The sequence below is a fragment of the Phyllostomus discolor genome, chromosome 8 (genome assembly GCF_004126475.2).
Source record: "Phyllostomus discolor isolate MPI-MPIP mPhyDis1 chromosome 8, mPhyDis1.pri.v3, whole genome shotgun sequence".
Lineage (NCBI taxonomy): Eukaryota > Metazoa > Chordata > Mammalia > Chiroptera > Phyllostomidae > Phyllostomus > Phyllostomus discolor.
The window spans coordinates 103,787,781-103,802,426 of record NC_040910.2 but is presented as its reverse complement, the minus strand read 5'-3'; the positions used below and the strand labels follow the sequence as shown (position 1 = coordinate 103,802,426).

The 14,646-nt window shown below is 58.8% G+C and overlaps 2 protein-coding genes across 18 annotated transcripts in view; one reads left to right on the top strand and one right to left on the bottom strand.

Annotated features, from left to right (window-relative positions):
• SRCIN1 (SRC kinase signaling inhibitor 1) overlaps positions 1–8,404 on the top strand; it is a 69,958-nt gene extending 61,554 nt beyond the window's left edge. For 12 of the 13 annotated variants that reach the window (XM_036033850.1, XM_036033848.1, XM_036033847.1 and 9 more), the window contains one exon: positions 4,995–8,404. In XM_036033850.1, the coding sequence (XP_035889743.1) occupies positions 4,995–5,129 (135 nt within the window). In that variant the 3' untranslated portion in view covers positions 5,130–8,404. The other variant, XM_036033849.1, reaches the window with a different exon arrangement.
• A 3,468-nt stretch (positions 8,405–11,872) lies between these two features.
• ARHGAP23 (Rho GTPase activating protein 23) overlaps positions 11,873–14,646 on the bottom strand; it is a 77,071-nt gene continuing 74,297 nt past the window's right edge. For all 5 annotated transcript variants that reach the window (XM_036033840.1, XM_028521606.2, XM_036033838.1 and 2 more), the window contains one exon: positions 11,873–14,625. In XM_036033840.1, coding sequence (XP_035889733.1) covers positions 13,594–14,625 — 1,032 coding nt within the window. In that variant the 3' untranslated portion in view covers positions 11,873–13,593. The remainder of the gene's footprint in view (positions 14,626–14,646) is intronic.

Sequence of the window (14,646 nt, the reverse complement as noted above, 5' to 3'; positions counted from 1 at the left end):
CACGTTCCCTTTTCTAGGGCCTTTCTTTTAAAAAAGAACCTTCTTTCTAATACATAATGCATATTCCGTGTGAAAATTTTTACAGAGGCAGGGAGAGGATTCACCTCAGGCCCCGCTACCTAACTGCAGGCTCTTCTGCGCTCTCCCTGTGACTTCCGTCTCCTTCAGCCTATCTCCCGGCCCCGTGGGGTGGGGGGGGCGGGTGTTTGTAAAATGCAGATGTGGTGACATCACACCCCCAGCTTGGAAGCCAGCTGGGTAGGGAAATACACAGTCCTCCCCCGCTGCCCGGGGCGCTTTGTGACAGTTGGGCTCCCCCGGCCTGGTTCTCCCTCCCCCCACCCACACCCTCCACTCGCTCGGCCACCCTGGGTCACCTGGCCCTCTGTCCTCCGGGCTGGGCCACCGCTCCATACCCAGTCAGTCTGTGACCTGGTCGTATGCCCTCTGCCCTCTGCACCCTCCTTCCTCGCCTGTACCATGGGGACAAAAACCCAGCAGCAGGTGCTAAGGCCACAGAACTCTGGGTGGGTGTGGGGCAGCACTTTGAAAGCCACCCAGTGCTCTCCAAAGGGAAGGAGTCACCAGCGCCCTTGGTCACACTGTACATGTGGCGAGGACAGGGCAGAGGCCTCTTCCCCATCACGTAGTTGAAACCCTTGGGCTCCAAGCCGTCTCTGACGGTGATGGCGGAGGGAGACAGAAGTGCCAGGACCGGAGACACAGAAGTTGGGGGCCAAGGACGGGAGCTCCGAGACGGTGCAGCAGTGCCTGGCGCTACAGGCGCGATTGAGAAAAGTCTCCTGGGGTTGTACTCAGGACCCAAGGGTGACATGGCAGCCGGGAGACTGGTGGGCGCCTCCTGGGTCTCCTCGGGTGGCTCCGATGGAGGGACCGTAACAAAGGGCCCACCCAGAGAGTCAGGGGAGACACAGGGGTGCTGAGGCGCCCAGGGACCGGTGAAAGCAGGAAGCCAGGCCTCTGTGGGGAGAGGGGCAGGGAGGCCCAGAGTTGAGGGAGCCCAGTCTGAGCTGGGCAGCGGGAGCTATGGTTACGGAGCTCGGGGCTACTGCCAGCAACTGGACACCAAGGAGGAAGGAGGTAGGGAAGAAACTTCACCCGCTCTCTGTCCACCCTGCCCTAGTCCCGCTCACTGGCCAAACCCAACCAGAAGCTAGTCAGCAAAGGCATGGGGGCGGGGTGGGGGGGTCAGCCAGCCAAGGCACAGAGCAGGGCAGGACTTGGACTGGGGGGAGGGGGGTCGGAGAGGCAGATAGAAAATAATCAGTACACATTCCACGCACCAAGTTTACGTGTCTTAATCCTCATAACAACTTCTTACGTGCTGAATCGGATTTGTCGCTGCTAACCCCTCCGCACCTACAGCAGTGGCTGGCCCCCTTGGGCACTCAGTAAACAGTTACTGGGCAGGTGAGTGAATAGATGAAGGAATCGCCTCGAGTCAGGCCCGAACCAGATGGAAACAGACAAAGCAGACCTGAAGGGTTACAGTGACATGACAATGAGTAATAATCGCTCCGTCTGTGGCGTCCTGGGTGCAGGCACTGGCCCTAGGCTCTGTGTTGCATCATCTGTGTGACTGATGCTGCAGGGACTGTTTTCCCTGCCCTGCTGGTGAGGACAGGAAGGCTCCAGGGAGACTCTGCTTAGGGTCACGATGAGGAAGTGGCGGAGCTGGGACTTCAGCCGTAGACTCATCAGGACCCACCCACCGAGCGCTGGGAGAAGCCCCGTCTCTCCTGACAGTCCAGTGCCTGGGTCAGGCAGATAGCAAGAAAGAAGGGCTCGTGGGCCCCGGGGGGAGGGAGGTGGCACTGGGAGCGGCCCTGGGGGAGGCGCCAGCAGGGTCTGCTGCGTCTGGAGGATTACACCTGCATGGAAATCTGTGTGTCGTAGCGTGGAGGGACAGGTCAGCATGCTGAGGGCGTAGCGGGGCTGCTAACCTCTGACCCACGGGAAGGGGAAGGATGCCGGGCTCAGCCCTCTGGGCCCCAGCCACGGGCTCCAGTCTCCCCCCTGGCTGAAAGCTGAACGTTTGTGAGGTTTCTGCCCCGCCACAAAGGTGACAAAGCTCTGCTTCTCCGGACATGATTAGGAGCAACAGGAGAGGACTGGCTGGTGGAACGCCAGTGGCAGGAACCTTCAGAGACAGCAGCTGTGTCACCTGAGACTTCTGAGCAGCACAGGGCAGGGTCACGGGCACGGATGGATGTGGGGCTCCCCCAGCTTTGGGAAAGTGGGTCTTGGCCATTGCCGAGGCCAGGCTCCTGGGAGGGAAGATGGCCTGAGAGAATTTTGCCAAACAGATGCTCACGGAGCCACCGTAGGAGGTCTCCAGGGAAGAAGGCGGGTTGGGGGGAGGGGCGTCTGTGGGGACTCCGCCCAGAGCTGATGGTCCCCGGCCTTGCCCCGGCCACGGCAGGAGGGGGCACCGCCTGGGTGAGGGCGCCTCACCTGAGCGAACGCAGAAGTCAGGTGGAGGTCCAAGTGGGGGTGGGGGGGCAGGTGTTTTAAAGACCAAAGCTCGGAATGGACGGAGGCTTTTAACAAGCGCTCCCGCGAAGGAACAGGAAATGCTTTTAACTAGAGCTGGGCTTAGCACAAACAGGACAAGAGGACAGCCAGGAGGGAACCAAACATCTGGGACGTGAGCTGTGAGGGGACCTGGGGAGGAAGCAGAGGGGCCTGGACTCTCCCACCTGGCTTTGGGAGAGAGAACTTGGAACAGGAAAGGGTGAGGGGGGAGGGGCGGGGCAGGAGCTTAAGGTAAGTGACTGGGAGCAAGAAAGCTCTTGGTTGCTTTTTTTTAAAAGATTGTATTTATTTATTTTTAGAGAGGGAAGGGAGAGAGAAACATTAATGTGCAGTTGCTGGGGGGCGTGGCCCACAACCCAGGCACGTGCCCTGACTGGGAATCGAACCTGCGATGCTTTGGTTCTCAGCCCGTGCTCAATCCACTGAGCTATGCCAGCCAAGCTCTTGGTTGCCTTTAAATGAGTTTTCTCAGGGCGTCGGTACTGGGCCTGGAGAACAGGGACCATGCCTGGCGCAGGGCCCTCGGCAAAGAGCTGAGTGGACAGAAAGGCGGTGTGCTGACAGCCCAGAGCCCTTTTGAGTAAGGAGCGCCGGCCACAGTCAAGAGGAGAGGGGTGGAAGACCCGTGGGGAATTTGCCCTGCTCTTCCTCAAGGGGGCAGTGTAAGCAGCTGCAGTGTGGCAAGCAAACCAGGGGGAGTCTACGGGCAGTGGGGAAGAAGAACTGGCCACCAGCAGCAAGGGCAGGTTCAAGTCAGCGGTCAGGCTGCATGCCGGCTCATTTCCCTTCCGGGCTGCCGGGGCCACGGTCTGGCATTCCCCCTGCAAAGAGCTGACCCAGCAGCTGCTGATCGTGTAGGTCGTGGGAAACCAGCTGACCCGGCCCGGACCTCACTGCAGGAGGCCTCTGGCGCTGGGCCACAGCATTCTCTTTCCAGCCCTCTTCCTTTCTTTTTTTTTTTTTAAGGTTTTATTTATTTACTTTTAGAGAGAGGAGAAGTGGGGAGAGAAAGAGAGGGAGAGAGACATCCGTGTGTGGTTGCCTCTCATGCGCCCCCTACTGGGGACCTGGCCGGCAACCCAGGCATGTGCCTGGGGAATCCAACCAGCCACCCTTTGCTTCTCAGGTCAGCGCTCAATCCACGGAGCCACACCAGCCAGGCTGTCTTTGTTTTAATCCTCGCCCAATGATATGTCCACTGACTTTTAGAGACAGAGGAAAGGGGGAGAGCCAGACAGACAGACAGACGTACAGACAGACATTGATGTGAGAGGGAAACATCGATCGGTTGCCTCCCCTATGCACCCTGACGGGAAATCAAACCCACAACCTTTTGGTGTATGGGAAGACACTCCAACCTACTGAGCCACCTGGCCAGGGCCCTTTCTGTCTTTTTTTTTTTTTTTTAATCAATACGGTTCACTTACCGCACTAGTAGCTAAGTAAGGCCAGGAGGGACAGGGAGAAAACCAGGCTGTGCAGCCCTAACCCCGCGGATCTCAAAGTTAAGCATGCAGCAGGACCACCTCGGGCTCCTGCCTAACACGCAGGCTCCTGAGCCCACACCAGAGGTGGATTCTGGAGCGGGCCCGGGAATCTGCATTTGTGACCTGTCATTCCCTTGAGGTGAGGCAGATGGCTCTGGACCGATACAGACCTGCGGGTGGGGGGAGGGAGCTGCTGGAGGTGGGAAGGGACTGGACTGTTTCTGACTCTCAGCGCTGCCTGGCACATGCAAGGCCTGTCACCCGGGTGTGAGGGAGTGAGCTCCCTGACTCACAAGGCCCGGCTGGAGGCTGAAGCAACTGTGACGCCGGGTGAGGTGGGGAGGGAGGCTCCATCCAGGGAGCGCCTCTTCCTCCGGGTGGGGTGGGGGTGGGGAGGTTCTGCAGAGAGGGGCTCCCCGGGGAGGACACGCTCACTCCTCCTGGGCCACCACAGAACCTTCTGCTTAGAACCAGCCTCCCGCTGAGTGGGGTAGGAGGGACCCTGGCTGGGCGGCTGGCCAGCGGGCACAAAGAGCCCACCTGCTCCCTCCCTGCTCCGAGGGCACGCACCTCTGTGGTGGCTAATGTTCCATTTCTTCCTTCCTCTCCTGTCCCCTCCCCCACGCCCCCGTCTCCCTGTCCGCTGGCCCTGGCGCGTCTCCCTTGTGCTTCTCTGGCCTCTCTCTTCCACCCTCTCTCTGTCCTGTCAGTGACCTCGGACCCACATTCCCACCCTGGCCCCCAGGCCCTTCGGTCCAACTCTGCCCCTGCTGTGGCCCCCTGCCCTGTCTCAGGGGGACCACTCTCTTCAGCTGCCCCTCTGGTTTCTTCCTTTTGCAGTTAATTTTCTCTTGAACATGTGCAGGTTTTCATTTTTTAAGGCTTCCGCTGGGGGCCAGCACGCAGGCCCTCCCTTCCTCTCTCTGACCCGGGACCGCTGTTTTTTTCCAGGCCGCTAAACCGCCTAGGGAGACGAGCGGGTCGAGCGAGACCTCAAGCCCAGTCTCAGAAAAGCCCTCGGCCTCCAGAACCTCTATCCCTGTATTGACTTCGTTTGGGGCGAGGAATTCTTCCATCTCCTTCTAGAAGCCCCCTCACACCTCCACCCAGCCTGACCCCTCCCCGACCCCTGCCATTGCTCTCCCTACACTTCCCTCCACCCCCCACCCCCCATGCTCCAGACACCCCCCCCTCAAGGGTTGCCACAGGTGTGGGCCTTCTCACCTCTCTCTACTCATTCCCTGTTGGTGGTTTCTCTCTTTTTTTTAATGATTCACTTATAATCCTCTTCCTCTTTTTTTTAACAACAACAAAAAAAAGAGCAAAACGGTGAAACTGAGAACCAAAACACACCACCTTCCTTTGGTTTCCTGTTCCAAAATGGCCCGCTTCTACCATCCTCCCTCCCTTTTCTCTCTCTCCACTCCTCTGTCCAAGTCCATGCTGAAGTTCCTGTGCCCTCCCCCTCCTCTCCCCCCTCCCCACCCCTCCCCTCCCCCCAACTTCCCAAGAGTGCTCCAAACGAACTCTGAGCCTCGGAGACTTGGAGCAGCGAGACGCCTCCGCCCCTTCCCCGGAAACCTCCCTGGAGGAAAACCTGGACACTGGACCCTCCCCACCATCGGGCGGGAACACGGGACGCAGGCAGACTTGGCCTCGGAGGCGGCCCACCTGTGTGCTGCAAGCTCGGGACGGACGATGGAGCGCGGCTGCTGCCTGGCGCCCTCCCACCCGTGCCCTGGAGGGCCTGGAGTTGAGAGTTTGGGGCCGGGAAGGGGCCTTAGAGGTTGAGGGACCTCAGGTCTGTGAGCCCGTTGAGTCTGTATCTTGGTCCTGGGACCCCCCTTCCTGTGATGAGGGGCCACAGGCCCTTTGGGACCGCCGGCTGTGGACGGGGTTGAGCAGACAGCCTGACCCTGGGGGCACTGCCTTGGGAGAGGGTAGCCTAGAGGAGGGGTATTTGATACTTTTCGTTTATAATTTAGCACTTTAAATGGCATTAACTTATTTAATGGGGGTGGGGCGGGCGAGAATGAAGGGCCTAGATAATTAAGCTGTGAGGCCTGGAGGGTGGGCAGGGTCTGGCTGTAAGGGAAATGGGGGCACGCAGAGGAGGTTGACGGGTGGCAGTGAAACGGCTCTGACCCCAGGGGCAGGGTGACTTGACCTTCACCCATCCTCTTTTGAGAGTTGAGGGTTTTCAGGGAAGGGGGTGAGACACACAGTTTTTAATGAGGAGCTGGCGATATCTCTGGGGAGGTCCTTGCCGGTCCCTGAGGCCTGACGGGTCAGCCAGCGTCCCTGGCCTGGGACGCCGGCCTTGTGGAAGCTGCCCACACCTCGGCTAAGGGCCAGGTCCTGAGATGGGAGGGAGAAACCAGTTCTGGTTCTCAGCCCTGGCCCCCCCAAAGGGCAGAGGGGCCAGCAGGGGGATTCCATGAGTGGGGAAGGAGGAGGAGGATGGTGGGGATCGCCGGGGAGCAGGGTTCCTATTTGGAGCACAAAGCGGGGTAAGCACAGGGGAGGGGGCTGGGGTTCATCTCCCTTAGTAAGCACAGAAAGAATGAGCCACGGAAGGGGCGGCGCCTCCTAGACCCGGGGACCTGGTGGGAAGGCCCTCTCTTCTCTTCGGGGGGAGCCCGGGGGAGCTGTGGAGGGTTGGGGGAGGGAGGGAAAATTGGGTTGTGTTTCTTTATTTCTCTCTTCTTTCTGTTTTGTTTTGCTTTTGTTGGTTCATCCTTGTTTTCTAGCTTTGAATCATTTTTGTACAAAGGCAAGTAAGCCTTTTTGAAAAAGAACAAAAGAAGAGGAAAAAAAATCCCTCCTGAAAAAAAAAAATACCCTGGAAAACAGAAAAAAAAAAAAAGGACCTCATAAATGATGCAATTACTTCTAATTGCAGGCAACTCTTTACATTTAAGTGAAGTGTCTTAACATTTTATATTGTTTTAAAAATATATTTACATATTATATATATAATATACGTAATATAAATATATATAAATATTTAAAAAAGAAAAAAAAAAGAAAACCACTCTCTCCCTGGCCGCTGTTTTGGCGGGGGAGGGGGGCTGGAGGGCGGGCACACCGGCCTGGCTTCTGTGGTCCAGTGACAAGGTTTGGTTTGATTCGGCTGTACAGAGACCCTCTGACTTGGGAGGGGAGGGGGGAGTGGTGCCCCCTCCTCCCTCCACTCCATTCCTCTCTGCTTGCTACTCTCACTTGCTCCCGCCCTCAGCCCTGCGACCTGAATGTGTGTCCCACCGTCATTGTCTTGAGTTGAATGTCCCTTTGTGGGGGGAGAGGGACGCGGGGGGAGTGTCCATCCGCGAGGGGGCAGACGGAGGGAACCCTGGGCCCACCCCACCTGCTCACGTGGAGCCCGGCGGGATTCGCAGAGCTTTCTTTCGCTTTGGCTCCTGCACATTACGGGTCGAGAGGCGTTTGTGTGGAACTGTGTGCAGCCTGTGTGTGTGTGTGTGTGTGTGTGTGCGCACCGGCACAAGTCCGCTCACCCGCGTGCGGGGAGAAGCATGCGTGTGCATGGGTGTGACCTTCCGCACTCGTGCTCAGGGAGGGGTGTGCACGTCGGTGTGTGTAACCCGCGTGGGCATCAGCCCGTGCCCACCTGCGCATTGGCTTTGCGTGTGAGAACGCATGGAATGCGTGTATGCAGACGTGTGTAGCTTCGAGAGACTTGAGTGTGTGGGCCACATACGTGTGGACGTAGGGGTGCCTGTGACCTGCGCATGAGCGTGCAAATGCGTGTAGACCCAGGTGTGTGGACGTGCCTCTGGGTGTGTTCCATCGTCCCTGCACCACTTGCTCCGGCCGCCCTCCCGAGCCCCCGTCCCCACGGCCCTCGCAAAGCCCGCAGCACGTCAATGCCCCCCCAGCTGCATGCGCCTCGCTGCTCTGTCCATCAGTGTGTGCTTGACCAAGAGAAAGCCGAACCGTCTGGGGGGCCCCTTGTACCTGGGCCCCCCAGCCCCCGCCCACTGTGCTGTGTAACTCGCATGGGGCTTTCTCTCCTGCCCCTTCCACAATATGCTGTTTCCCCAGGAGCCTTAGGCTCTGAGAGGGGTCCCAGGCGGGGCCCCCCGGGGCGAGCCCTGGCTCCACACCCCGCCCGGTCCACCCCGTAGGGCCCGTGTTGGTGTAGCAGTGATGGCTTCTGTGGATATTCTGTGACCTCTGTCAGTGTAATTTGACAATTTCTAAATGGAAAAGGGTTGCTGTGTTTTCTCTGTCTCTCTCTTTTTTAATGTCCTTTTTCTTCTCCCCACTTCCCTGCTCTCTTTCCTTTTTGGTTTTTCTAGCCGAGTGTTTGGGGCTTAAATAAAACTTGTTTCTTTTTCCTCTCCTGGATCTCTTTCCTATAGGCTGCTGTCTCATTATTTCTCAGCTACACCTTGGAAGGTGCTGGGATGGATGGGGCAGAGGATGGGGATCCTAGGCAGCCAACTGCCCCGCAGCTTAGCGGGCAAAGCTCAGGGCAGGAGGGGCAGAAACCCCCGTGGGGCCTCTGCTGCCCCCGAGGGCCCTGCAAACCAACGTCATCAGGATGCTGGAGAGGAGCCTCACTAACTTGTGAGTGCTGGTTCTCAGCTAGGTGACCCACCCCCGTCGGTGAGGTCGCTACTGGGTGTTACTTAACACCCGTGAGGGACAAAGCCAAAGACCTTAGGTGTGTGGCTCAGAGCCACACAACCAGGACGATGCAGTCAGGACTTGAGTCCAGCCCTGGCTGGCCCCACCCCCAGTGCTTTCCCCCCCAAACCAAGTAGGGTCTGATGACCTCCAGGAGTCCCCAGGGTTGGGTCTCCGCCTCCCGCCCTTTGGAGGGGATGATCCTCTGTGGTGTCCGTTCATCCTTTCAAGGGCAGCAGCTGTCAAGCCTTTTTACAGAAACTGGGGCTCATGGTAAGAAATGCATCTTTCATCTCAACAGCTTCGACATGTGCACACACAAACACCCACATATGTAGTGAAACAGCGCTTTTGCAGTGCCCTCTGGTTTTCTCTCTTAAATTCTAAACACGTGAGTCACAACCCACTACGTTGATTTCACGACCTTCCAGTGGGTCAACACCCACAGTTGGGGACGTACTGTCTACAGGCCTAGTTCCGGCCCCCACCATGTTGCGTTGCTGCTCTCTCCTCCTCCGGGGCCTCCTGGCTCCACGGACCCCACGGTCTCCTCTGAAACGGAAAGACCCCAGAAGGAGATTTCTACTGGGTTCCGATTGGGCAGGGCCCTGGGCCCTGACCCTGCAGCCAGCAAACTGCCTGAACCCTTCCGGGTCACCACATCAGAGTCCAGCCTGCCCCACCACTGAGTGGGCCGGATGTCCTGATGGGGCTTTTTAGGTTTTCCTGGAACTCTGAAGGCTCTGCCATTGTTCCAGCATGTTCTAACGGTCCCTGAGGCTGCCATTCTAGGCGCTCTCTTGCTTGGCTGAGGCCTGGGGTGCTACTGGGTTTCCTCCACCTTCACCCCAAACACCCGCCCTTCTATCCTGGGAGGTGACGGCAGGGACCTGAGTCTGCCACAGGCAAGGGGGCCTACAGCGACTGGGGTAGTGAGTAGGGGGGACCATCTCCGAGAGGGCAACCAAGCCCTGAGGTCACATGTGAGTGGAGACTTGAAGAATAAGCGTCTACATGGAAGCTGGTGGCTGAGTGTCCCAAGCAGAAGGGCCCTCAGTGAGAAGTCATTTGTGGCCTCTGGGAAATGAATGAAACCCGGGGATAGTGACGGGGGTGGGGGGGGGAGAGGGCATGCCCCGAGCTCAGAGCGGCGGGTGGAAGCCCTGTCACGGGAGGTGTTGCGGAGTGGGGAGGGGTGGGGGCATTCAGTAAGAAAGGTGGGTTTTGTGGAGCTGTGGGAAGCGTTTGGAAGGTTTCAAGTAGGAGAACGACACGGCCTGACATTGTTTCAGGAGTTAGCTCTGGGCACCGTGGAGAAGAGATGGGCCGGGGTGAGGCGTGAACGCAGACCCAGCCTTCGAGGGCAGGTCCGCTGGTGGCCACCCAACTCAGAGCGAACAAAAGAGCTTTTTTTGTGGACACTTGTGACACTCATCACCAGCACTCACTGAGTGAGTGTTTGGTCCTCACCACACGGCTGTAGGTGTGATCACCTTCGTTTTACTGATGGGGAAGGTGGACTGAGCAAAGTCAGGGTCTGACTGACCTCAGGCGGGCCCCGGAGGTGGACCCTGAATGATAGGAGGGGAGGGCCTGCTTCACCCCCGGACCCCTGGGGGGGCCCCCCACCCTCGGCCTCTCTCCTACACGGTCTGCACATCTCACCACGATGCCTTGTAAGCCTGTCAACACGGTTTTGTAATTACCGCTTTATGCAGTTGCCTTTTAAAGACAAAAAAAGAAAGGAATTACAAATAAAAATGTTTACACTGCCTTTCACACTCCCTATGTAGTGCTTCTTACTGGCGTTCTTCCTTTCTCCATGTGGATCCAAGTTACCGCCTCGTGTACGTTCATTTCAGCTCATTGCCTCCCTTTCGTATTTCTTTGTTTTAAAGATTGTATTTATTTTAGAGAGATGGGGAAGGGAGGGAGAAAGAGGGAGTGAAACATCAATGTGTGATTGTCTCTAACACATTCCATACTGGGGATATTGCCTGCAACCCAGGCATGGGCCCTGACTGGGAATCAAACCTGTGATGCTTTGGTTCACAGGCCTGCGCTCAATCCACTGAGCCACACCAGCCAGGGCCTTTCGTATTTCTTAAAGGGCAGGTCTACCGACAACAAATTTCTCTTTACAAATTTTTCTTTACTGGAGACGTCTTCATTTCACCTTTATTTTTGAAGGAGAGTGGAAGGGGAGCACGGGGTTTTGATTCATTCTCTCATCCAAAGCCTAGGACGGCCCACAGAAGGTGGCCCCTTGGGCGGGTATGTCTTGTCTCCGGGCTTGGATTGGTCCTGCCTCCACCCCTCAGTAACTGTGTGACCCCGGACAAGCAGTGCCACCTCCCTGTGCCTTGGTTTCCTCACACGTAAAACGGAGATGACAATGGTGTGGGGCTCCAGAGTGCTGGAAGATGGACTCAGCTTCACCTGGCAAGCCCTCGGGGCGGAGGTGCGCCCCTGGCAACACTAGCTCCTAATTAGCGCACCTGCCAACAAAAACCACCGTGAGGGCCCAGGTGGGGGAAAGAGGGGCATTCAGCAGGTGACTCTCATCCCAGCTCCTTGATTCTCTTCAATGACTGACACCTGCTTTTCCTGCAGACGGATAAGAGGCTCAGTGAAGGCAGCCTGGAAGCTGGTGGGCGAAACCACAGCGCCAAGATGGGGGAGACCCGTCCCGTGTTGCACATTTGTGCACGTGAATAAGAACAGGCAAACCCTCCAATGTCCTCTGGGAACATGGTCAGGGCCCAGGGTGCCTATGACGACAGCTGGCTAGAATGGGTCAGTGGCCAGGCTTCGCCCATGCCTCCTGTCTTCTGGCCAGCACCCCTGGACCATGCTGAAGATCCAGGCAGGCCTGGGAAGGAAGGTGCCTGTGGACCTGCCTGGCCTCTGTGGGAATATGGAGCAAGTGCACGGAAGCTTTCTGTGCAACGGGGGTCGCCTGCCCTCCCATCCTGTGTCTTCTTGTGCCCACACCACTGCCCATCCCAGGCTCCCAGGGCAGGACCCCTGTGACAGCACCAGGAGGGAGAGCTTTGCCTTCCCCCGATCCAGCCCCAGCTGCCCTCCTTTCGTGGGCCAGAGACCTCACGCCTCCCCCGTCTCAACCCCGCCCTGGCCCTCTCCTCCCTCCAGAACAAGTGAGACATCTGACTCGTGCCTCAAGGAAGGCCATTTATTTCCAAGATATAGACTATACTTGTAAGACAGGACTTTTCAGAAGCAGGGTATCTTAGTCGTCGCCTAGAGAGCTGTGCCTGAGACACGGTGGAAGGAGACATGCTGACGTGGGGTCGGAGGCTTTTGCAACACTGTTACAACACTTTAAATGAGCAAAACATCTTTAAAAATCCTTATAAATTCTTTATAATATGTTACACATTTAGAGACAATATTTACAATAAAAGGGAGGGGAAAGGAGAAATCTACTTTACAGCAAATCTTTGCATAAATCAAGAGGACTGACAGACGTGGCAGTGGGGCTCACAGCCCCGCGTGGGCGTCCCTGGAATGAGTGAGGGCGAGCGTGGGAGGCCTGGAGACAGGAGGTCTATTTACAGTGGGGGGAGGTGAGGGGCTGGGTTTTGCTCTTCCTGAAGGAATAGCCCAGCTCAGACTCCATAAATCAGTGTGTGTGTGTGTGTGTGTGTGTGTGTGTGAGGGAGAGAGAGAGAGAGAGAGAGAGAGAGAGAGAGAGAGAGGCAGGCTGAGACCAAGGATGCTTTCCTGCTCCCCCCTTACCCACCGAGCGCAGAAGGTGTGTGTGGGGGGGGGGGGGCGGTGTGCCCGAGTTGTGGAAGAAGCCGGCACACCTGCAAGAACAAAGAGTGGCAAGGGAGGTCTAGTTGGGGGGCGGGGACACTGGACCCTCCCTAAACTGTCTGGGGGATGGGCAGCTCCCGTAGTCAAAGCGCAGGGGGCAGGGAGGGTGATTTAGAGCAGGGGTCTCCAACCCCTGGACCGCCGGGTACTGGCGCGGGTCGGTGGCCTGTTAGGCACAGGACCGCAGAACAGGAGGTGAGCAGCGGGCAAGCTAGCCAAGTGTCTGGTTACCCCTGAGCTCCGCCTCCTGTCTCCTCCCCTGCACCGCCCCGCCAACCCGATCGGTGGAAAAATTTTCTTCCATGAAACCGGTCCCTGGTGCCAAAAAGGCTGGGGACCGCTGATTTCGAGTTTGCCAAAAGGTGGATAGGGGAGGGAACCTGGTGAAAGGCTCAGCCCGGCCTCTGTGGAGTGGCCCCAACCCCCACTCTCTGGCTTTGAAAATCAGCAGGAGGGAAGGATCCCTGTGTGCGCCACAGGCAGGGAGCCCTGGTGGGCGCGGGGGTGGAGAGACAAAGGAAGCAGGGGTGGCAGAGGTTGCTACTGGAAACACATTTGCACAGTGACTACACACACTTGCATACACAGCCCGCTCCCGCGGACACCACCACTCCACCTCCTCTCCCCAGACGTACAAACGAAATCCCCACACCCGTTAGCTAGAGGCGAGGCGCTAATGGGGGTGGGGGCAGAGGAAGGAAGCGAAGAACCAGCATCACGCAGTGTCTTTTCCTTTAGTCTGAGGCTAGGGGGTTCCCTATCCACACCCCATAGCCAACAGGGTCTTTAAGTGCAGACACAGAAGGGCCCACTCTTGTCATCTACCCAGGGGACACAGACCCCCAGCAGCCTGTCCCCTCTCCTTACCACTAGTCCCCTCCCTCCCATTCCCATTCTGCCCACCCCCTATCAATTCCAGCACATAAACTGGAGACAGGGCCTCGGCGCCCAGCGCGCCAGGAGCAGCAGGAGAGGGGGTGCAAGCCAGAAGAGATGCCTGTTTCCCAAGGGACTGTGAGTGGGAGGCGAGTGGCGTGGGGAGGGGAGGGAAAGGGGCTGGTCACAGACACTGATGGAGGCGGGAGGCTGCCGAGCGACGCGGGGGCTGGCTCTGCAGGGCCCCGGGGTCCCCGGGCGCAGGCGGCAGTGAGGCAGCGGAAGACGGAGCCCGCGCCTTGGTGGACTCCAGGCTGCTGAGGCCAGAGTCCTTGTTGTCACTGTGCGCACGAGGGCCCGGTGGATCCTGGGTGCTCCCTCCGCTCAGCTCCTTCCACTCGTTGAAGTTGAGGTCGGTCAGAGGGCTCTGTACCACCACCGTGTGGCGGCGCCAGCTGCTCCGGCGCCGCCGCGTCTCGGGTGACAGCGGCCGACGAAGCCGTACTGCCAGCATGTCGTCTGCGGTGCCGCGCAGGCGCAGCCGCAGCGCCTCGAGGCGCGAGGGCTTTGCGCCCAGCGCTGCCACCGCGGGGGCCACTGGGGGGCGCAGCGACTCCTGGCTGCTGGACGAGGCCGAGCCGGAGGGCTCCGCGGCGCGGGGACCGCCGCGCCCCGCGCCCTCGCCGTCCTGGCGGTTCCGGGCCAGGCGGCGCCGCGCTAGTGTGTCGCAGGGTATCAGATGGTGCGAGGTGAAGGAGGGCCGGCGCGCCAGGCGCCCCCCGGGCCCCGCGCCTCCCTCCGTGTCCGTCTCCACGTGGCTCAGCTCACTGCGCTCGTCGTCTGCCTCGTCCCCAGCGCCCGCCCGCCTGCTGCCGGCGCCAGAGCACACACTGCGGTCCATGGTGGACAGCGTGGAGTAGCCCGAGACGATGGAGCGCGTGTCCGCGGCCGGCCGCTCCTCCCGCGCAGGGGGGCTGAGACGCCCGGAGGCTTCTGGGGCGGGGGCGCCCGGTAGCTGCCCCTCTGGCTGGTCCTGGGAACCCGGCACCGTTGTCACCGCTCCGGGCTTGTGTGCCTCCTGCTCCGAGTCGTCGTCCGTGCTGCTGCCCAGCCCCCGGGCCTCCCGCCGCTTCTTCCTCTTGCGGTTGACAGCCGAGATGAAGGAGATCGCCAGCATCTCCCGGGTGTACGGCTCCTTCTTGGGGGCGCACGTGCCCTGGGCAGAGACAGATCAGTA